The sequence below is a fragment of the Sinocyclocheilus grahami genome, unplaced genomic scaffold (genome assembly GCF_001515645.1).
Source record: "Sinocyclocheilus grahami isolate Dianchi unplaced genomic scaffold, SAMN03320097.WGS_v1.1 scaffold173.1, whole genome shotgun sequence".
In the NCBI taxonomy this organism is placed as follows: Eukaryota; Metazoa; Chordata; class Actinopteri; order Cypriniformes; family Cyprinidae; genus Sinocyclocheilus; species Sinocyclocheilus grahami.
This window is the reverse complement of record NW_015505352.1, coordinates 927,770-949,398: the sequence shown is the minus strand read 5'-3', so window position 1 is coordinate 949,398 and position 21,629 is coordinate 927,770. Positions and strand designations below refer to the sequence as shown.

At 38.4% G+C, this 21,629-nt stretch overlaps 2 protein-coding genes across 2 annotated transcripts; one reads left to right on the top strand and one right to left on the bottom strand.

The window, feature by feature from the left end:
- The first annotated feature begins 4,530 nt into the window (after positions 1–4,530).
- Positions 4,531–11,209, top strand: LOC107593550 (digestive cysteine proteinase 2-like). The gene is made up of 11 exons (XM_016283312.1): positions 4,531–4,753; positions 4,986–5,045; positions 5,124–5,216; positions 5,328–5,500; positions 5,589–5,838; positions 5,926–6,121; positions 8,192–8,382; positions 8,721–8,812; positions 9,841–10,002; positions 10,248–10,437; positions 11,005–11,209. The coding sequence occupies exons 1-11, from the start codon at positions 4,708–4,710 to the stop codon at positions 11,190–11,192; spliced, it is 1,641 nt and encodes a 546-aa protein (XP_016138798.1). The 5' UTR covers positions 4,531–4,707; the 3' UTR covers positions 11,193–11,209.
- A 1,806-nt stretch (positions 11,210–13,015) lies between these two features.
- Positions 13,016–21,040, bottom strand: LOC107593577 (solute carrier family 22 member 13). The gene is made up of 10 exons (XM_016283354.1): positions 20,311–21,040; positions 18,590–18,693; positions 17,791–17,945; positions 16,669–16,837; positions 16,120–16,234; positions 15,493–15,596; positions 13,767–13,978; positions 13,572–13,680; positions 13,226–13,426; positions 13,016–13,118 (listed from the first exon to the last, which is right to left on the bottom strand). The coding sequence occupies exons 1-10, from the start codon at positions 20,647–20,649 to the stop codon at positions 13,016–13,018; spliced, it is 1,611 nt and encodes a 536-aa protein (XP_016138840.1). The 5' UTR covers positions 20,650–21,040.
- Positions 21,041–21,629: the final 589 nt, after the last annotated feature.

Here is a 21,629-nt window from a genome sequence, read left to right as displayed (position 1 = left end):
AGAACCTCTTTATCAGGTGCGAACATCAACTAGTTCAGACTAGTGACGGGAAGTTCGGATCATTTGACCGACTCGGACCTTTGAGTCTCGTTCAGCAAAATGAACGAATCTTTTTGAGTCATTTCGTTCATTTTAGCAAAATATAATTAAAATGTTACGTGTTACTTCCCTAATACGTCTACTACTTACGCAAACGTTGATCACACTACAAACAATACAAAACTGCTATAAGAAACAGAAAAGATTAATTAATTGTTTACCTGGGTCTTCAGTCTATGATTAGCTCACCTCACCTCTTATCTGACAAGTCTTCGGGTTGCGTAACCCGAAGACTCCAGACTGCATTGCTTAAAGCTTATGGGGCTGTCACGTGATGAATGAACGACTAGGAAAAACCCGAAGACTCTAACCAGGTGAACTACTTGACTAATTCCAGTACAGAACCTATAGGATTTTGCGCATGCGCGATTGAACGAATCACTCCCCGAGACGACTCGTTTTTCCCGAGTCACATTAAAGATTCGTTCAAAATGAACGAATCGTTCAAGAACGACCCAACACTACACAAAAATGAAAATTCTGTCATTAATTACTCACCCTCATGTCGTTCCAAACCCGTAAAACATTCGCTCATCTTCGGAACACAAATTAAGATATTTTTGATGGAATCTGAAAGCTCTCTGACCCTCCATAGACAGCAATGATATTACATCGATTAACGTACAGAAACGTAGCAAGGACATCGGTAAAATAGTCAGGGGTTCAACCGTAATTTCACGAAGTTACCAGAATACTTTTTGTGCTCAAAGAAAACAAAAATACCATAATTTATTTAACAATTCTTCTCCCCGAGTTTCCATCCTCTGCCATTTTGGAGAGTACCCCAGAACGTAATCAATGTAATCAGCATTGTTTACGTTCAGCATGTGCGCGCTGTCTACTGAACTGATTACATGCTGATTACACTGATTACAGAAAGCAGTGGTGAGAGGAAGTAGTTTGCCGAGTAGTTTCCTCTGGAGCTTCACTCCACATCGCGGAGCTTCTCTGCTATGGGAACTCCTTCCTTCCAACTTTTCCTGAAGTCCTATTGGCTCACGCCAGTCCAATTGACTGGCCAATTGTCGCAAAGTATGCAAATCGCATGCAAATACTGACGAGCTCGAGAGACCGAATAAAATGCGGTGCACGTGACAATTACAATTACAACTACAACCTGAAGAATGGCTTCGTTCTGTAAGATTTGCACGGGACCCATCGAACCGCCAGATCAACACGACAACTGCGTCGCCTGCCTGGGCCTGGCCCACGCTAAGGCAGCGCTGAAGTAGTCCGACTGCGGGCTTCTGACTCGCCGCAACGTGGCTCGTGGCTTGTTTGGGGTGAGGCCCGCTGCCGCCAGCGTGCCGCTGGTGGGCCCCCCCAGCCCCCTCCCGGAGGGGGGAGCTTCGACCTGCTGCGCCGCCAGTCACCCCATTCCCCAGTCACCTTCCCCGAAGACTGCTTCCACCCTCCTGTGAACATCACGGACTTCATGTCGTTCGGCCGGGAGGAAGAAGACGAGGACTCAATGTCCATCTCGGCCTCGGAGAAAGAGGATTGGGCGGGATCGGAGCGAGACTGCCCCGACAGCGAGGGGCCCTTATCAGTTCTATTTACTACAAACTCAATTTGTGAATGTGTCATCGTTGACTATAATTACAGTACAGGCATTTCATAAATCATCCCTTATTCTTATTAAACATTTAAGGCTGATTTATACTTCCGCATCGGACCTACGCCGTAGGCTATGCGTCAGTTTTCATTTATACTTCTGCGTCGTTGTCCACGTTGACGTGCAGTACACATGCAAACCGCTAGTCTGCAGTGTCCACGGGCATGTTGCTGGTGTAACCCGCAGTACCACGGCAAAAGCCGAAGAAGAAGCGGCTTGTCGGAGAAGCATCATAGCCGTGACGGCGGCAAATAAATATCAAATCATTAAATCATTATTTAAAACTACAAAAAGGAGACAACAACGGAACAGGAGATGATGGCATTCTTTCAATCTGCACAAGGACTTGTACCACGGCAGATCAACATTGTTTGTCGCGGACAACTACTTATGTATAATGCTATGTAGTATAATAAATAAGACACTTGTTCTTTGCTTTGTTTTATTTTATATAAGAAGGTGTAACATTAAAATATATTAAAGTGCACATAAACAGACACAAAACTCAGTACAAAGTACATACTGGAGGGAGGGGTTCTAGCAGACCAATCACAGCGCTTGCGGTCTGTTAGATTTTTGGAGAGGTGCACATCAGGCTACGGCGTATGGGTGTGTGTCTATGCGTAAGCTACGGCGTATGTCCGACGCAGAAGTATAAATTGGGCTATAGAGTCTTAATTATGGTCCAACATCCTGACAACAGAATCTTCAACTTAAAGTAAACAGATTAGATCATCTTTTAAAAAAAAATATATATATATATATTTATATTATCACACTTTATGATGTTTAACAAAATACTTGGATAACATGCTTTTCGTCCTCTTGAAAAATTACACGCATGCGCAGTATCATCTGCTCGTCGGTTCTCAAATCGGACGTGTCCGAAAGAAACGGTTTTCGCATTGCTTCAGTAGATGGCGGTAATGCTCAATTGGTGATTGCGTGCCGCCAATAAAAAAACGAATAAGAAGAAGAAGAAACGGTTCTCGGTTGAGTGTACTGGTGATCTGAAAACCGGTTCTTGACTCGAGAACGAGAACCGCTCCAGCAGTGGGCTTGTACATTCGTTACCCGGCTCGCTACACGCATATATGCTGCTCTGTGTTCAGTATCAGTTCTCTCCTCACAGCAGTTCAGTCAGTGTACTGTTTGAGTAAATTAATTACTCTGGGGATATTGGTTTATTTCGAATTGGAGGGAGTGTCAGTCATGTTAAAAAAAAGTGAATAAGTTAAGTAATTTGTGGATTAGTGCTTACTGGAGACACGAACCGTTTCAAACGATTCAGTCCGATTTGGTGAACTGGTTCAACCGGTTCACTAAGAAGAACCGGTTAAATCGAACGTTTCGTTATACTAACCTGACCTCGGCGGCTGGTCTCGTTTTGCTCTCGCGGTACTTTGATGGCACATATGTGATCGTAAGGCGGCTGCAGCGCCTTGTATCTAAGTCGGGCAAATGTTCTACCCAGAATGCATTGCTTTTGTCAGGCGGCAGCCGATCTTTGGAGATTTGCGGCGCCGCATGAAGTCGAACAAGCCTTATTATTTTGGTGGGTCTCTGACGACGAGCCGCGCCGCGCCTGGACATGTAACATACTGAAAATGAAGTCTACTGAGATGTAGCCTACAGTGTAGGCAGAAATGTACCTTTGAAGTGATACATCTTTCCAAAATCAGGAACTGTTCTGCACCAGCTGGTGTGGCATCTGAGAATGAAATCACAGAGAAATCACATAATTATTCATTTTTCTATAACAAAGAAATCAAATGTTATACTATTGCATAGTTGCGGTCAGTGTTAAAAACACAACAGAAATTGTGTCTCATCTATTATATCATGGGATCAAATATACACGTTGCTTCTTTTACTGAGACAGCACTGCAGCATGTAACGTTCATCTAAAGAAACCAGACCGACATCCACTGGAAATTGTGAATAAACCCTTAGTTTTTCAACTGCACTTAATTAACATCTACATAATAAAGTCTGTGCTTGATCTGTGATAATTTAGTGATAGTTTAATCACGAAGCCTGAGCTTTTATGTCTATATTTTTTTCACTCTCAGTAGCTCATCTCATGTTTCAAGCATTTCAGCAATGTTACTTCCCATCTCGCATATCACCACTACGTTTCACTTTGTAATAGATTATTTCTTCTCGTAGAATGAAATCACAGAGAAATCACATAATTATTCATTTTTCTATAACAAAGAAATCAAATGTTATACTATTGCATAGTTGCGGTCAGTGTTAAAAACACAACAGAAATTGTGTCTCATCTATTATATCATGGGATCAAATATACACGTTGCTTCTTTTACTGAGACAGCACTGCAGCATGTAACGTTCATCTAAAGAAACCAGACCGACATCCACTGGAAATTGTGAATAAATCCTTAGTTTTTCAACTGCACTTAATTAACATCTACATAATAAAGTCTGTGCTTGATCTGTGATAATTTAGTGATAGTTTAATCACGAAGCCTGAGCTTTTATGTCTATATTTTTTTTCACTCTCAGTAGCTCATCTCATGTTTCAAGCATTTCAGCAATGTTACTTCCCATCTCGCATATCACCACTACGTTTCACTTTGTAATAGATTATTTCTTCTCGTCTTGGCGCTTAATTCTGATTTCAAATGATTCGTTTAGCCAGAAACATGTTTAAGATATGTACTACTTGTGAACATCTAGTTAGAAATGAAGTCAGCAATTTTACCTGCCATAGAGGAATTTGGTCACAGCAAACAGCTGACTAATCATGTGACAGCAAGACCCTCTTGTCATATGACTTGAATCTAGTCCCTCCTTCCCGTGGTTTTTTTGGACCTTTCTGTTATCTTGAGCGAGTCGTCTTTGGCGTAAACACATTTAGGCTACGTTAAACCTTTGCGTGATTTTCTTGTTTTGTTTCAGGACTTTTTTTCCAGACGGAGAAAGCGTATTCATCTCCAGTGGATGTCTGTCTGGTTTCTTTAGATTACACTATGTGGCTTCTTCTAGCTGGGGTCGTGCTGCTGGTGTGTGCTGCAGGTAAAGCTCTGTCTGTGTAAAAGAGAAAACAACACCCAACAGGAAGAAAACACAAAAGCGTATGATAGTTGATCTTGTGATTTAGCGGCTGAGACGTTTCCTGTGTTGATGTTTTTAACACAAAGTGTTTTGGATGAATGCGATAGTATTTTTAGGCTCAGTATGTTACGCTTTGCATTCGTAGTGTATATATTATGTTTTGTGTTGTTTAGAAAATTGTTTTCTTCCCCAGATGCCACACCAGTTGGTGGCAGACCTGTTCCTGATTTTGGAAAGATGTATCATGTTAAAGGTACATTTTTAAATGCCTACACAGTACATCTCAGTACAGTACACTTCTTGTTAAAGTTACAAATCCTCTTTTATGTAGGTCTGCTTTCTTTGCCTTATGCTGAGATAAAGGAACCATTTGAAGCTTGGTACGACCTCAAGGGGAACAGAAGTCGAATCGACTATTATCATGGTCAGTTATCATCAGATAATAAAATAAAATCGGGACAGTATTTAAACATGTTTATAGACAAGCTGTTGGTATTCTATATTATGTTGTTTTCCTAATTGCTGCTGTCTATAGGTACAGTGTGCACTTTTTTTATTGGAAATGACTTGGATTATGGTGCCACTTACAAGATTACACCAGTCACCACTGAGACTGAATTCAATACTATGAAGTGTTTCCAGCTTAATGGTACCAAGAAGGATCCAATACTTCCACAGTCAGCACTGCCTGATCTGCAGGGCTTTGAAGTATGTACTACCTGTATGACTTACTATCTTCTGTGGAGCAAACCAAAGGAACAAGGCTGAAGTGTTTATGAAATTGTTTGTTTTGCAGTTTGAAAAGATGGAGTATTACGCAGGCAATCTGTGTGAGGTCTGGAAAAACGTCACTCAGGTTGGCCATAAGAAGAACACGTATCGTCTGTGGGTCACACGTCCAGAGGGAAATGATTCCCCAGCCACCCCACACCACTATGAGATGATGGGCTTCAACACCCTTTTGGGGTCTCACTATGATAAATACCTTATCGACTACAGTGACTTCAGCCCTCAAATTGATTCAGACATTTTCAAACTACCTGGAGGTAAATACAATAAATAACACATTCAGTGATATGACATTTTTCTGCCACTTACAAACCATCTAATCAAAAGCTCACTTTTGTGTTTAGGATTGACCTGTGGTGACTTTCCTGGTCCTGGTCTGGAGCATCATTTATTGGCCAACCCCATCCAAGACCTTGTCCACACCTCCCCTGTTGGTCACGCCCACCGTCTGTTTGGCCACTTTAAGGAGAAGTATGAGCGTCAATATGAAAATGAAAAGGAGCATGAGGAGCGTGAGCACAACTTTGTACATAATATTCGGTGAGGAAAAACTAAGAAACATTACTAGAGATTTGGTGATTTTGTATTAAAGGGGTGGTTGACTGCCTTTTTTCTAGGCTTGATTGTGTTTATGGGGTGCAGTCTAACATGTGTTAATGCTTCATTAAAAAAACACATTATTTTTCACATAATTTACCTTTATTCTACACTGCTCTGTCCCTTCTCCTATGAACACTGATGATTTCCTGGTTTTATGAAACCCCTCCCTCAGAATGACACACTGGGCTCAGATTGGTTAGCTGACCCAGTGTGTTGTGATTTGCTAAACTGCCTAGCGTGCATTCAGAAATCACGCCCCTCACCTCAGAATGTGCTCAGGTTGTATTGTAAACAATGACGTTGTCAATATTGCTTATCAATTTGAGCCCGATTGAGACCCAGAGAATATTAGTGAAGAGGATCGCGCAGAATCTGTGCAAGCACAACTCTTACAGGACGTTTCAGACGGTTTTTTTTGTTTGTTGTCTCATACTTTTAGATACGTTGTTATTTATAAATGCTACTACTTATGTTAGCTTTTAATACACAGTTTTATCCTGATTAAATCTTTAATACAGCAGAATACATTATATGAATACAATACACTTGGCCACATAAATGTGTCTTCGCAAAATGGATCTAAATCCGGTCTTCAATTCCCACCCTATATGCAAATTTAACGGAGTTCACGTCAACAAAAGCAACAGATATGTGCTGCATTGTATGCTATTTTATTTATTATCAGCTCATTTCAAGATCAAATACAAAGATAGGTTAGTCTTACTACTTTTAATGAAGATGATTGTGTGTTGCGCAGTTTGCGCGTCGGCTTGCTGAAGAGATACTCGGCTACTCATCTGCGACGATGCTTGTTGCATTAACGCTGTCATATCTGACTATAACATGCCATATAGCCCATAAAACACTCTCACACGTTTATTATTTTAACATTTTGGAAGGAGTAAAATTTGCATATGTGGTTTCAACAAGCAGATGCATTTACACTTGTCCAGTTTCGTCTGGAATGTGGCCCAGACCACCTCCTGAAGTGGTTTGAGCGATTAGATTTAAATGTGTCTCGAAAGCATTTCGCAGGGCATTTACACCTGGTCTTTTCACGATCGGATAGCTAAGTGACCAGGTGTAAACAGGCCCAAAGTGTATAATTGGAACACAGTTCATTGCTTGAGCTGATGATCTGAATCAGGAGAGAGAGAAATGCAGAGCGTGTGCAGAGCAGGGGAAGCGAGGAACGAGAACTGCTGCTTTAGAACATTGATTTTGAGACTTGTGATTCCATTAGTCATTAGAAGACAGAATCGCGATTCATGTATGAATAGATGTTTTGACAGTATGGCAACAACTCTTACTCTTCTCTAAAACAGTGCAACATGGCCTTTGATGCATGTTCCCAGGGGAGGATTTATGTGAATTTCAAGGTTTGTGATGTCACAAACCTGGGAAGTAGCTCTTTTGTAGTCATATATATATATATATGTAGATGCCTCATTAGTGACTGTTTCTATGGGCCGCGATATATTTTTGGAACGTTCTGCGAACCTTTGAGCGCATTGACTGTGTGTCTACAACAGCAAGTTATACGCTTGTATATCTTTGAATATTCATTGATTATTATGGTGAATGACGTCAAGTTGACAGTTCAAAGATGGCGGACGCGTCAATGTATCTGGAGCGGTCGAATAGGGCATCTATACATATCTATGATTGTAGTCCCTACTAACCATAACTATTAAACTGCCATAATTTTAATAGACAATATCTCCGTTTGCATTGAACTTTCAGCGTCGTAACGGTGCAGATATTGTTTATGCTCAAACAGCAACATTACACACTAACTAATGTTACAAAAGTGAATCACAATCAACCACCCCTTTAAAATTTGAAAAAGCTTTTTTTTCTCTCTTGGTTACATTACATGGACATGTTAACTACCTAGAAATAAATGAGAATATGGAGCCATAATAATCTATACAAAATTATATAATGAAAAACAGGAAGCAGTCTGTGAACTTGTCTGAAGACATTCTTTTTACATACATTTTTCCTCAGGTATGTGCACTCTATGAATAGAGCTGGTCTTTCTTTTTCCCTCTCTGTCAATCACCTGGCTGATCGGTCACAGGAAGAGCTGGCCATGATGAGAGGACTTAAAAGGACTCATGTTCACAGAAAGGCTCAGCCTTTTCCCTCTGAAGTCCGCTCTATAGCCACCCCTGATTCAATAGACTGGAGGCTGTATGGTGTGTATATCTTCTTTGAATTTGTTGGTTTGTATGTGAAGTCAGATGCATGCAAGTGTGTTTCCTGTTACCGACGTGCCATGAGCCTCGCTGCTCAATTTCTGATTGGCTGTCTGTTGCCAAGCGTCCAGCAGGAACAAGCAAATACCGCTCCGCAATGGGGTGCTAACCCTGCTCCGGAGCAGGGTTTCATAACCCCAGGTAAAAAGTGCTAACACCACTTTCAAATTACAGGTGTGAAACGTTTCTTTACCTGGGGTTAAAAGCGGTGTTCAGAACGACGATAACCCGGGGTTAAGCGCAGTGTGAAAAGCCTTAAACATATTATGTATTTTCAGGGGCTGTGACACCAGTGAAAGACCAGGCTGTGTGTGGATCCTGCTGGAGCTTTGCCAGCACTGGAACACTAGAGGGAGCACTTTTCCTGAAGGTAAATCTACATTAAAAAGCTTGGCAACCACCATATCCACTTTATTTTGTAAGAGCTTAAAGGGGTCATATGATGCGATTTCAAGTTTTCCTTTCTCTTTGGAGTGTTAGAAGCTGATTGTGCATAGATAAGATCCCTAAAGTTGCAAAGACTAAAGTCTCAAAACCAGAGATATTCTTTATCAAAGTTAAGACTCTGCCATGCCCCTCCTAAAACGGCTCGTTCTAACACGCCCCCACATATCTACCTCACTATGTGGAAATATTAGCATAATACTGCCCAAATGTTCATGCAAAGAAAGAAGGCGTGGTTTCAGTAACCGCAGTTAGTGTTGAAGCAGCATGTCAGGGAGACGTTGTGTGTTTCTAGGCGAAAGCAAAAGCACTTTATTTGGCCTTCCGAAAGTAGATGCATTTAGGAATCTTTAAGATTACTTACAACAGAACAGCAATGCATTTTATGGACGACCGTTTCGTGAACCTAGGAGAGGTAATTCTGACTTTGCTATGACAATCTGGCGCTTCTGAATCAGCTACTGTTTTTATTAGTTTAAGTATTTGCTATTGACTGATTAAATGCGGAGTTTTGCGCATAGTGTGTGTGCGCGAGCGAGAGAGAGTCCGTCTCCTGTCTCTTTATCAGTACTTTCATTTTACTGTATACAGATATATATGATATATACTTCTATTCTTATGTATATTTGTGTTAAATGTCTATTTAAATGTTTCTATGCTTTGGCAATATAAAGATACTTTTTTTACCATGCCAATAAAGCTACTTGAATCTGAGAGAGGGAGAGCTGTGTGTGTGTGTGCATGCGTGAGAGAGAGAGAGAGAGAGAAACAGATTACCTGCTGATGTTTCATGAAAGAAAAGAAAAGATGCTGTCATTAAATTTAATTATTTTTTTTTATTCTTACATGATGATAATCTGTTGTTTTATGAGCTGATCTTTGTAATGTCCAACTGAATAAAGTGTTTTACTTCACTGACACAGAATTGAACTAGTCCTGGTCTTTCTCTTTTAGACGGGACAGCTGACATCATTGTCCCAGCAGATGCTGGTCGACTGTACATGGGGATTTGGGAACAATGGCTGTGATGGAGGAGAGGAATGGAGAGCTTTTGAGTGGATTATGAAACATGGTGGCATTTCTACCGCCGAGAGCTATGGAGGATATATGGGCATGGTGCGTGTACATACACCACACATCTCTACCTAACCCAAACATTTCTGATTGAATTAAGAAGTTGTTTAGGTCCCTGCGAAACTGTACAGGAATTGACATCTATAATCAGAAACACTATTTTCTGATTGCATGAAAAGGTCCACGGATTATAATTTGCTTTCTAGAAAGTAGAAACTGCTTTTTTGATCCATCAGATTTTGGTGGTTAAAAGAGCATCACTAAACAGATCACTGTGTGTGTTTCAGAATGGTTTGTGTCATTACAATAAGTCCTCCATGGTGGCAAAGTTGAGCGGTTATACTAATGTGACCAGTGGTGATACTGTGGCACTGAAGGCTGCTATCTTTAAATTCGGCCCTGCAGCAGTCAGCATTGATGCTGCTCATCGTTCCTTCGCCTTCTACAGCAATGGAGTGTATTACGAACCAGCATGCAGTGAGTCTTCACAATATTTAACATATTATTTGCTTTGTGTAATTTGCCTGATCATCAAATATATCTAACAAAATAAAATAAGTAATATAACATATATACATAGTATTTCTCAAAAAAGGATTCCATCTGCAAAACTTTAACATTTTTCAGATGGAAACATTTTGGTAAATATGTATATATTAACTATACATATTTACATGCATAATGAACAATTAACCGCAATAAATAGGTCATTTAGGTAGGTAATAGGTAATTGTATGTATTTAATTGTATTTTATTATATAAAAATCTGAAATAACATTTTGCAGCCTTTTTTATATGCAAAACCTTTTGGCGTGTGTGTGTATAAATGCACTGTATATAAATTTTATTTTCTATTTAGAATTAGATTGGTTTTTATTAGGAAAATTTGATGCACGGTTAATGTTTAATATTTCAAGTTCATACAAGTACATTCATATTATTTTATTGAGTACAGCAATGTCTTACAGATTGCCTAAAATCAAGTATTCAGTACTCTTTTCTGTAGAAACCAGCAATTCATGTTTTATGTTTCTATATCCACAGAAAACGGGACTGATGACTTGGATCATGCTGTGCTAGCAGTTGGTTATGGGATAATGGATAATGAGCCCTATTGGCTAGTGAAGAACTCCTGGTCCACTTACTGGGGCAATGATGGTTATATACTGATGTCCATGAAAGACAACAACTGTGGTGTGGCCACTGATGCTACTTACGTGACATTAGCCTAATATACTTCCATCCTTCAGAAAAGTCATACAAGAATTGTTTTTGACTATTTTATTGCAGATGATGGACAATTAATCACAGTTTTATTGTGCATCAGTTGGAATGTCAATAAATGGAAAGTCTTAATAACAAAATGCTTGTTCATTGTAAAATCACATTAAGACTTGGATTCCATCATGCAGCAAAAGTAACACACACACTCATACTTCACAGGCAATGGTCAGTAACTAGCAGGCCTATATAAGTTTAATTAGACCCCAATTGATTCATTCTTATGTCCTCAACATTTTAAGACTGAGGACTGTGGTAACCATCCAGTTTTCTTAATGGTAGTTCCACTAATGGTGCCCTCTTCTGGGGAAAAAAATGTTTTTACATTTCATCAGGTTAAAAGACATCACAGTCACAGATGTAACAGACAGTTACAAATTAAGGTCTTATGACAGAGTAAAAACATTTAGATCATGATAATCATGCAGTAATACATACAAATGTTTTGGTTAAAAGTATAGTTAATCCAAATATGAAAATTCAATCGTTATTTACTCACCCTCTTGTTGTTCCAAACTTTAAATCAGATATTTCGAAGAATTTTGGTCAGTTAGTCATTAGTAGTTTGGTCGGTTAGTGAAACTCAGATTCAGGAATGAATCCTTCAGCCTGAACCACCTAATAAGAGCAATTTGTTCACTGATCTAGTTCTCTGGTGCAAGCCACTGACTCAGTGACCTGGTCACAGCTTTTTTCAGGCTTTTATGTGAATAATGACTTAACATTTTAGTCTGTTACTCATTCAAACAGATTTTACACATGGATTCAGAAGACTTGAAATACAGTACAATGCTTTTATGGTATTCTCCAGGACACAGAATAAGGGTTTAAAATGGCATGGGGGGGGGGGGGTGAGTAAATAATTATAGGTGTATATCCCTTTAAGATCTGCACCCCATCAACATTTAGAACATTAGACAAATCACATTATAATAAAATAGAGTTAATTTCTATCAAACAATTGCATGCAGTAAAAGTACATAGTTAATGTCAGGATATAAAGGTAAAAACTAGATTGTGTCATTTGGCAGTGTGCGGCTGAGATTGAAGAGATCGTCTGTGAATTTGTGACCGTGGATCATCACAGAAATCTCATGACCTTCTGCAGTAGTGTATGTATCATTGGCTCAAGCAAAGTTTGCAACATAAATATTACTCTCACTCTACATATGTCAAGAACTACTTTACAAAGAAGGCACTGGTTCACTCTCCACTAGACCAAACACTCACAAATTTGCCATTTGGTGAGTGGCAGTTGGTGTTAGTGGGAGGTACATTCTCATTCTAGAGAGCATTTGACTGGACAAAAATCTGCGTAGTACAGGACCAGTAATGAATATTTTTGGTCCATTTGCCAGAAAAAAAAAAAACATATTTTAAATGTAAATATCTGTTGAAAGTAAACTGAATGAATTTAGTTCGGCTTAATAATTCACAAATGTTCCCTTATATTTGTTTAGAGCATCTCTCTTTGTTTTGCATTTAGAGGTCTGATAAACATTTGAGGCACAAATTACATTGTTTCCAGACCCGGTCATCCATTTTTTTTACTTTACACTTAAGTTTTATCAAAACTGCTAATCCTGATGTAAATCAATCAAATACACAACCTACAGCCATTTCAAAAAATGTAAGAAACGTTCAAATATCTGTCAAAGTCACAAAAGAGGCATTTTTGTATCCAAACCTGAACCATTTCCAAGTTTCACTGATCATCAGCAAGACTAATAATGTAAACACACTAGAATGAGAGTTTGTGTGTTATCATATACATCTAACTGGACTCATCTGCTAAACACTGCAGTTCCTGTCCTTCTGTGTTGCTTGGCAATTGGCTTGTATGTATAGGAATTTGTCCGTCATATTTCAGAGCTGACCTAAAGGAGGAGAGAGAAGGATAAACTATTTGAGATGTGTTTTCAGGGTAACAGGGTTTTAATTTTGCAGTAAACTATCCCTTTTATTGTATGTGGTTATTATTTACCTCTCTGTATCATGAATGCTGTCTGGTAGTGGTTGACTGGCAGTCTCGGGCAATACTAGAGCAAGCACTGCAGCAAGCAGAGGGGTGAAGCCAAATATCGCCATGGGCACAACAGGTGCGTGGCGTCCAAGCAGGTTTATTAGTGGCGCTAAAACTCCACCCATCCGTGCAAACATAGAAGAAACACCAATACCTGTTTGCCTGTAAACAAAAAAGCCAAATCAGATATTATTTCCATACGTTTAACTATATGCTTAAATCAAGCATGCAAGCTCTTCACGCCCACCTGATTTTCATGAACTTGCTAATAGATCGTGGCTTTTGAGAAGGTTTTGTGTGCGAGTACCTGAGAACAGTCGGGAATAGTTCTGCAGAATAAATATAGATGATGGCAAAAGATGCTGTAATTCCAAATTTCCCCACCATGGCCAAAGCAGTCCGAATATGAGCACTGTCTAAGAAAAGAATGTTTGATAAGAAAATAAATTAAAAAGACTAATAAATTCTAGAAAAGTGCCTCTAGCCATGTTTGACTGGTCACCTGCTGGAACAGTGAGAGTCAACAGACATGCACCGCCTCCCACAGCAAGGAACACACTCAGTGGGATTCGTCGACTGTAGGGCAGGAGGACCAACACCAGCGACCTTGCAGGAATTTCCACCAATCCAAACATGAACTGAGTGAGGTAAAGGTCTGCCCCGAAGTCTGACACACCCAGAGACAGACCATAATACACCAACACATTAACAAACCTGGAGAAACACAGAGACGTTAAGTCAATTAAGGGACACCTTTATGTGTGTGTGAAGGGCATGACTACAAACACTTAGTGTTGGGGAGTAACTATAGTTACATGTGGCTAAATTATGTCATTTAATTACAAAATAAATGTAACTGTAATCAGTTACAGTTAATAAGAAAAAAGGTGTAATTAAATTAGTTACTTATGAAAATGTTAACGATTACAGAGGGGTGGTTACATCTTAATTTTTTTTCACACACCCACATACAGATTTAATTGAGTTCATTCATAAATTGCATTGACTGCTCTAAAATGTGAGACACCAATGTTTCAGGAGTTTAGTGCACAGAATAGGACACATGCTTCTTCGATAACTGCTTTATTTCCTATTTGGGTTTATGTATATGCTTTATTATTTAAGATTAACTTTTTTCCAAGCCATTATTAGATGCCAGTGTTTCCTGTCATAACTATGCAAAGATTTGATTTAAAAAACAATATCATAGCTAAACTATTTAGCTACTAATAGTAGCTAATTGCATACTAAACAATTTCTTGTTATGGTTTTAAATCTGTATTTAACCTTTAAAATTAAATTGTTATAATCTTAAATCAAGTGATGAAGGATTTCGAAAGTGACAGTAATCAGTGTTGAGCACTACTGTAAGGTTAACCCTGCCTGGTTTACGTGTTTGAAAATAGTTACAAGTTGAAAACATTAGACATTTAGAAAAGTAATCAAATGTAATCACTTACATTATTTTATTAAAGTAATTGAAATAGTTACACTACTTGTTACATTTTATATAGGGTAACTTGTAATCTGTAACCTATTACATTTCCAAAATAACCTTCCCTACTGCACACAATCGAGTTTGTGGGTGCTTCTTCAACTATAGGAGCATTTGGAACTCTGTGGATTTTTAGAATACAAACACTTTTCACTCGCTGACTGGAGACATCGGTCATATTTGGGTTATTTTTTAAACGAAAATCATGAATTCCCACCACAGTGTCATTTCCATCACATGTATTGCGTTTTCATAACATTTTATAGCTTTATTTTTTTTTTTATAAAATGGCTGGTTTCTCTGTCTTGCTAAAGCAAATTTCATAACTAGCATTTCATGTAGCTTAAACATATACAATTTTTGTACATTTTTGCAGAATTTAATAAAATTACAGCTTGATTGGAAATGACACACAACAAAAACATTCTGTTTATGGGGTGATATTTACTTTGATTAATATTAATGTTAAGATGGATTTTCATGTTATGGGACCATGGTAAAACATTAACATAATAGCCATTTGAAATGTAGCAAGAATAAAAGATAAAGGCATAATCAAATGTGACTTTCATATAACAAAAAGCACAAAGTTTAAATCTCTTAGTTTGAATACAAATATAAACTGTTTTCACTTTTTTTGGCTTTTTTCTCAAATAAAAGTCATATATAAAATTGTCTGAAGTTGAGGAAACATAAATATACATATCTATATAGCTACTCATTGTAATCTCACCAGATGTAGAAGAGTATGAGAGCTCTCTTCCTCATCTGGGGAGTTCGGAGCAGGTCAACAGCTGTATATTGACTCCGTCCTTGTGGGCCCTCATATCGCTCCACCTGTGATAGCAAAAATGACACTAATACTTTGTAACAAATGTTATGAAACATCCTGTTTTTGAATGATTTCTGAAGGAATGTGTGACACTGAAGCCTGCGGTATGCTGAACAATCAGCTTTGCCATTTAAAATATATTTAAAAAGAAAACTGTTTTAAACTGTAAATTGTACAGTACCGTTTTTACTGTATTTTTGATCAAATAAATGCATCCTGTTTTCCAGTTCAAGTTACCCAAACACATATACATTCATAACAATAAGAAAAACCTTGCTAAATGCAGTCATTGACCTGATGATGTGAAAGTAATCTACTTGTTGCCCTGGTGATGTGAAGTGAAGCTTCAGACTATCACTTCTTAAAGACTAAAAACAAAACCCTCTTGGTTGCCCAGGGTGGAGGATGGCATTGTCATGTTGATGCTAACAGAGCTATTAGAGAGTTTATGGGATTTGAAGATTGTGCCAGAGGCAAGAAAAAAGCCGAAAAGAGAGCAGAGAGTGAAAGGGTCCAAATTTTTGATACCTGAACAGTGGGAGGTAAGGTGCGACCATTGACCGTAGCTGCCTTACGCAGAAGATCAATCGCCTCCTCATTTCGGTTTTTCACCAAAAGCCAACGGGCTGAATGTGGAAGAACCCTGAGAAAAAGGAGGAGAGGAGGATGAAAGGAGATTTATGCTGTCAGACTGATAAAGGCAGAGGAAGGGAGGAAGTCAAATAGCAAGAGTGAATGAAAAAGAGAATTGAGTACTGCTTTTTATGTACTCTTTTGCAAGGCCTGATTGTGCAGGGTAAGACACACTGAAAATTATACCGTCAGTGCTTTTTATAGTAATTATTAATAAATAATAATAATAAATGTACATTTATATATAACAGATTTTAAAATGTTTATCTCATAGAAAAATATTTCACAATATTATTTGTACTTTTACTGAATTTTTGATCAAATGTATGCAGCATTGAAGCATAAGAGACATCCTTCAAAACAGTCAAAACTCTGATCGACCACAAAAACTCCACTTCTCGAAATATATGTGTTAACTCAATATACACTTGTGTGCTGTCTCACCATATATAGAATATGAAGAGAAATCCTGGTGCAGAGATTGCCAGCTGCAGCTTTCTCCAGTCTCTGATGAGATAAGCCACACCTGCCAGCAGCGTGTAACCAAAACCAAAGAAGTAGTCGGTGAAGATGCCAGCCAGTATCCGTCTCTGTGTGCAGGTCCACTCTGTGCCTGTGCAGGAGGGGTGAGGGGAGGTTAAGTGTTCAGGGGGTGGTTAGGTTTGGGGTTTAAGGGGTCAGCCTAGGGTATTTAGGTCTGTGGTAAAGAAGAAAAGTGTGTTTGTTACTGTTGGCATATAAATATGTCAATGGCACTGCTTGGGGGCACTTGAAGGGTTTGGTTTGAGTACAGGTAGAAATGAGTTAGAGAATAGTTTCTATAGAATAGAGTTCATGGATTTTTAAGAATGTTTAGTATGCATGTTGGTATTTGAGGTTTTGCAATTAATCAGGAAAAAACACTCCACAGCATAATAATGAGGATGATACTGAGGTCAATCAGACCCTCCTATGGTATAGCCCACCTGCTACAAGTCAGGGCATGTCTGAACTTGTCTTGACTTGTCTAGTAAAGGCATTGGGATATAATATCACATTCCTATATCAATTGAGAGGAATATTTGGGGTTTTCGGAAAGTCACACTGTTAGAACCTTTTTTTTTATGTTTCTGAAAGGTAAGACATTAAGTATGCAGATGAGCATAGGTTCACTATGCAAGTTTTACTTAAAATATCATTTAGATGATTTTTTATCCAGCATGGCTAACTTTTTTTTTTATTTCACCTTTAACCTGAGGTTAAGTGTCTTGCTCAAGGGAACAATAACACTTAAACAGGAGAGGGGTCAGATGTAACCTTTAGTAAAAGCACAGATTCTCAATTATGCCAGTTAATGTTCAACTCATTCTATTATTAGTAAATGTCTATAATTATGTCAAGAAACATGCATGATCAGTGATAACTAATAAAAATAGATTATGTTAATTAAGTTGATGTCTTCCTGATATTAAAGGGATGGTTTCAAGTTCCAGTGACTTCCAGTGGTTTCAAGAGTCAGTGATTTGTATTTTTGAGTGAACTATCCCTTTAGTGACTAGAGAGTTACTTTAGTACTCCAAGTCTCACCTAGAACAAACGCATTGATTATCACGCCCGACACTGTCATTCCTATGATGAAGCGCAGGGTGACATAAACAGGGAAGTTTGGAGCGAAGGCAGCAGCCACACCAAACACTGGCTGAAGGGCTAAAGACAAGAGCATGGCAAACCTCCTCCCATACCTTACAGAGAGAAAGAAAGAATGATAAAGACTTGATGAGAAATGCTGGGGAATGGACAGTTTAAAAAAAATTAGAATCATACAATAAAGGCTTAAAATTATATATGAAGTGGATTCAGCTCAATTGTTATTCAAAAACCCTGCTGACAAGTAACTCTGGTACTTGCGTTGTAATACAATCTCAAAAATATGATGGCAGTTTAATATTGTACATTTTTATTTTTAGTGTTATTTTAGCATTTTAATGCTAATAGCATTTAAATGTATGTTAATATAGCTACATTTACATGATTTTAAGACATATTGGGGCCCCCCTGGAACTTTGCCGAGGCCCCCTAGTGGGCCCTAACCCCCTGGTTGAAAACCATTGATATAGTACATACAAAGTATACAGACCACTAAATTGGAAACAGTGAAGCATATTTACTTTCTGTGAATGCATAAATAGCTCTAGGCAATGTGCATTTGACATTAAAAATTTATGTATGGGCATTTAATGCATAAGACTTGAATGGGAAGCAGGACAAAGAAAGTGAGATCAATGAGCAGGGTATGACCACTAGATTCCTTCAGGTTGTTTAGGGTGAACAAAGCACACATGTGAAGTGTGAGGATGCAAATGTATGTGAGATTGTGTGCACATACTTGTCTGCCATAGCTCCAAACACAACAGCTCCTACAAGCAATCCCAGCATATAGATAGAGGAGCCCAGACTGTTTAGACCTGCCTTGTCACACACCAGATCCCACTGCACAAATACATACACAAAACCCTAGTATTAGTCGACAAAAGTAATTACTGGCATATTATTTTTTTTATTTTGCACTTTTTTCTTCCTTGCAAATCTTATATTTATATATTACCATACAAACGTTTATAGGATTTATTAAAGTCCCTTATGCTCACCAAGGATGCATTTATTTAATCAAAAATACATAAAAAATAGAAATATAGTGAAATATTATTACAATTTAAAATAACTGATTTCTATTTCTATTAATTTATTTTAAAATGTATTCCCACACTGGCAAAGCTAAATTTTCTTCAGCGTCACACGATCCTTCAGAATCATTCTAATATGCTGATTTGGTGCTCAAGAAACACTTCTTATTATTATCAATGATGAAAAATGGTGCTGCTTAATATTTTTGTGGAAACCGTTATACATTTTATGTTCAGGATTCTTTGAAGAATAGAAAAGAATAGCATTATTTGAAATATAATTTTTACCTTTGTACCTAGGTTTTGTTGTTGCTGTGTGTGTGTGTGTGTGTGTGTGTGTGTGTGTGTGTGTTGTATTTTACTGTCACTGTTGCTCAATTTCTTAATTTAATGCATCCTTGCTCAATTAAAGTATTAATTTCTTAGGGGGAAAAAATCTTAGAGACCATCTTAGTGACCCCCACCTTTTGAACGGTTGTGTATAGCTTATATTTTAGATTGTGTAACATTATAGATTATAAATGTTATTTTATTATACTGTATGTAATTACTTAAACTAAATAGTTTGTTTTATTGCATATTCCTGTTATGTTAAATACAATTTTGTTGTACCCATTTAAGAAATAAAAACTTTTTATTTAATAAAGGGGTCCTATTATGCTCTTTTACAAAGTCTTGATTTTGTTTTGGGGGTGTACTAGAACAGGCTCTCATACTAGGTTGTTCGAAAAACACATTAGTTTTCACATATTTTACATTACAACACCGCTCTCCCCAGTCTGACGTGAACGGCTCAAATAGTTCCTGTATCAAATGAAGGCCCGCCTTCTGAAATACAAAATGTGCTGTGATTGGTTAGTTGGGCCAGTGTGTGCTGTGATTGGTTAGCTGGGCCAGTGTGTGCTGTGATTGGTTAGCTGGGCCAGTGTGTGTTGTGATTGGCAGCCCTAGGTGCCTGGTCGGGAAATGTCATGCCCCTTACCGCTGCAAGCTTCAGTGCAATCAAAATCAAATCAATTTGAGCGTGAATTAAACATTAACACAACAAACTCAATTAAAAATGATTGTAACCATCGAAGTTCGTCTGCCTTGGGAAAGCTACCGTGTCTCCGACACACTCGTTGCCTTCTCTAGTGCAGCTCAACCAGGTCTCGTCCCATTCGTCGATATTTGTGATATCACAAATCCCGGAAAATATGCGTTGTAGTCCAAACGAGACGTTCGTTGTAGTTTTTGAAAAGTGATTTCTGTTAAATAAAATATCTCCTTTTTGACTTAGACTTTGAGCTTTGTAACTTTGCAGATCTTTTTTATGCTCAAACAGCAACATTACAGACTAACTAAAGTTGAAAAAGTGAAAAAGCATAATAGCACCCCTTTATTTAACATTTAATTATTCTGAAGAATGCAGACCCGCGTTTACCTCGGTGACAGTGGTGCTCTGGAAGATCTCGTGGCTGTACACCCATCCTGTCTCACAAGTTGAGTGTGTACTGTGGTTCTTTGCTGAAACTGCCGTGCACGAGTCCGCATGTCCTGGCAGAAGAGAGATGCTCAGATTCACATTTGAAAGGTTGCCGACAGTAAGGGACGCGTTCTCCATCCCTGAACCCCAACAATGGTGGGGTGGCGTGGCGCCTGTGAAGACGCTCGCCATCATGTGGAATGCGAGAAAGATCTGCGGTAGACATATCCACACATACAGAAGCTTCTGATATCTCCCAAAGCCACCGATTGTGGCCAGCAGTTGATCGAAATTCATTTCCGACCTTGGAAAAACAAGTCTCGAGAGTCTTCACACCTCCATCGAAATACAGTGAGCAAGTGTACAGTGACGATCAAAATTAATGTAGATTTCTGAATATATGCCAGAAATAATTTTTCAATCCATCATGTGTTTTATATTCTGAAGAAAGCGCACGGAGATCAATAACAAATGTTTACACAGCACGTGCCATTGTTGGTCTACAGCAGCATCTTAAAATTATATTTGTGGCTTAAAAAGACGCTCAAACAAATCCTGATCAAGAAACAAAGAAAAAGACAATTAAAAGCCAAAAAAGGTTGATGTCCACTTTTCAGGCGCCTATATTTCCACGAATCGCGACAGATCTGGTTTGACTGCACGGTTTGCAACAAAACAACGAGAAAGGCTGGAGCAGAACCACATCGTCTGGAATGGATCGAGAACTGCTGCGTTGCGTTCAATCTTTGGACAAGCAATCATGAAGAATATAAAGGTTAATAAAAAGCAAACTTTAGTGTTTCTCCGCTATTCTCTGGAGTGAAATGGCTGACTAGTTTGGAGTTTTGCATTAAACCCGCGGCTGCTGAAATGCTGGTCTAAATACTAATGAGACTGTAAGATCAAAGCTCTCTGTAAATTAGTCCCACGCGACCCACCTTACACGGGAAAAACAGCCTCCGGGCGAAAACAAGAAATGAGATATGGTGACTTGGAGAATCAAAAGCGTGCTTTCAGACAGAAAGAAGTCAGCTTTTCATTTCAAACGCCAGATAGGCCTACTTTTGAATTACAACCTTTAAATTATAAAAACAGAAAAAACTGCTGCAACAGAACAACAAAAGAAAAATGAATAATGAGCATCCTATAATGGACATGCTGCATACAGACATTATTCATATGTCTTCAGTGAATCCCAGCTTTTCTGCATTATAAATTAGTAATACAAAATGACTAATTAGTAGGCTAATATATTACTAATCAAAAATTAAATTTTG

Excerpts from the sequence above, each read along its gene's own strand:
- LOC107593577 (XM_016283354.1), bottom strand. The coding sequence starts at position 20,649 with ATGAATTTCGATCAACTGCTGGCCACAATCGGTGGCTTTGGGAGATAT. Across the intron at positions 16,235-16,668 it reads CTCTTCATATTCTATATATG|GGTTCTTCCACATTCAGCCC; the intron begins GTGAGACAGCAC and ends CCTTTTTCTCAG. Across the intron at positions 13,979-15,492 it reads CTCATACTCTTCTACATCTG|GTTTGTTAATGTGTTGGTGT; the intron begins GTGAGATTACAA and ends GTGTTTCTCCAG.
- LOC107593550 (XM_016283312.1), top strand. The coding sequence starts at position 4,708 with ATGTGGCTTCTTCTAGCTGGGGTCGTGCTGCTGGTGTGTGCTGCAG. Across the intron at positions 5,501-5,588 it reads CTGATCTGCAGGGCTTTGAA|TTTGAAAAGATGGAGTATTA; the intron begins GTATGTACTACC and ends TTTGTTTTGCAG. Across the intron at positions 6,122-8,191 it reads AACTTTGTACATAATATTCG|GTATGTGCACTCTATGAATA; the intron begins GTGAGGAAAAAC and ends ATTTTTCCTCAG.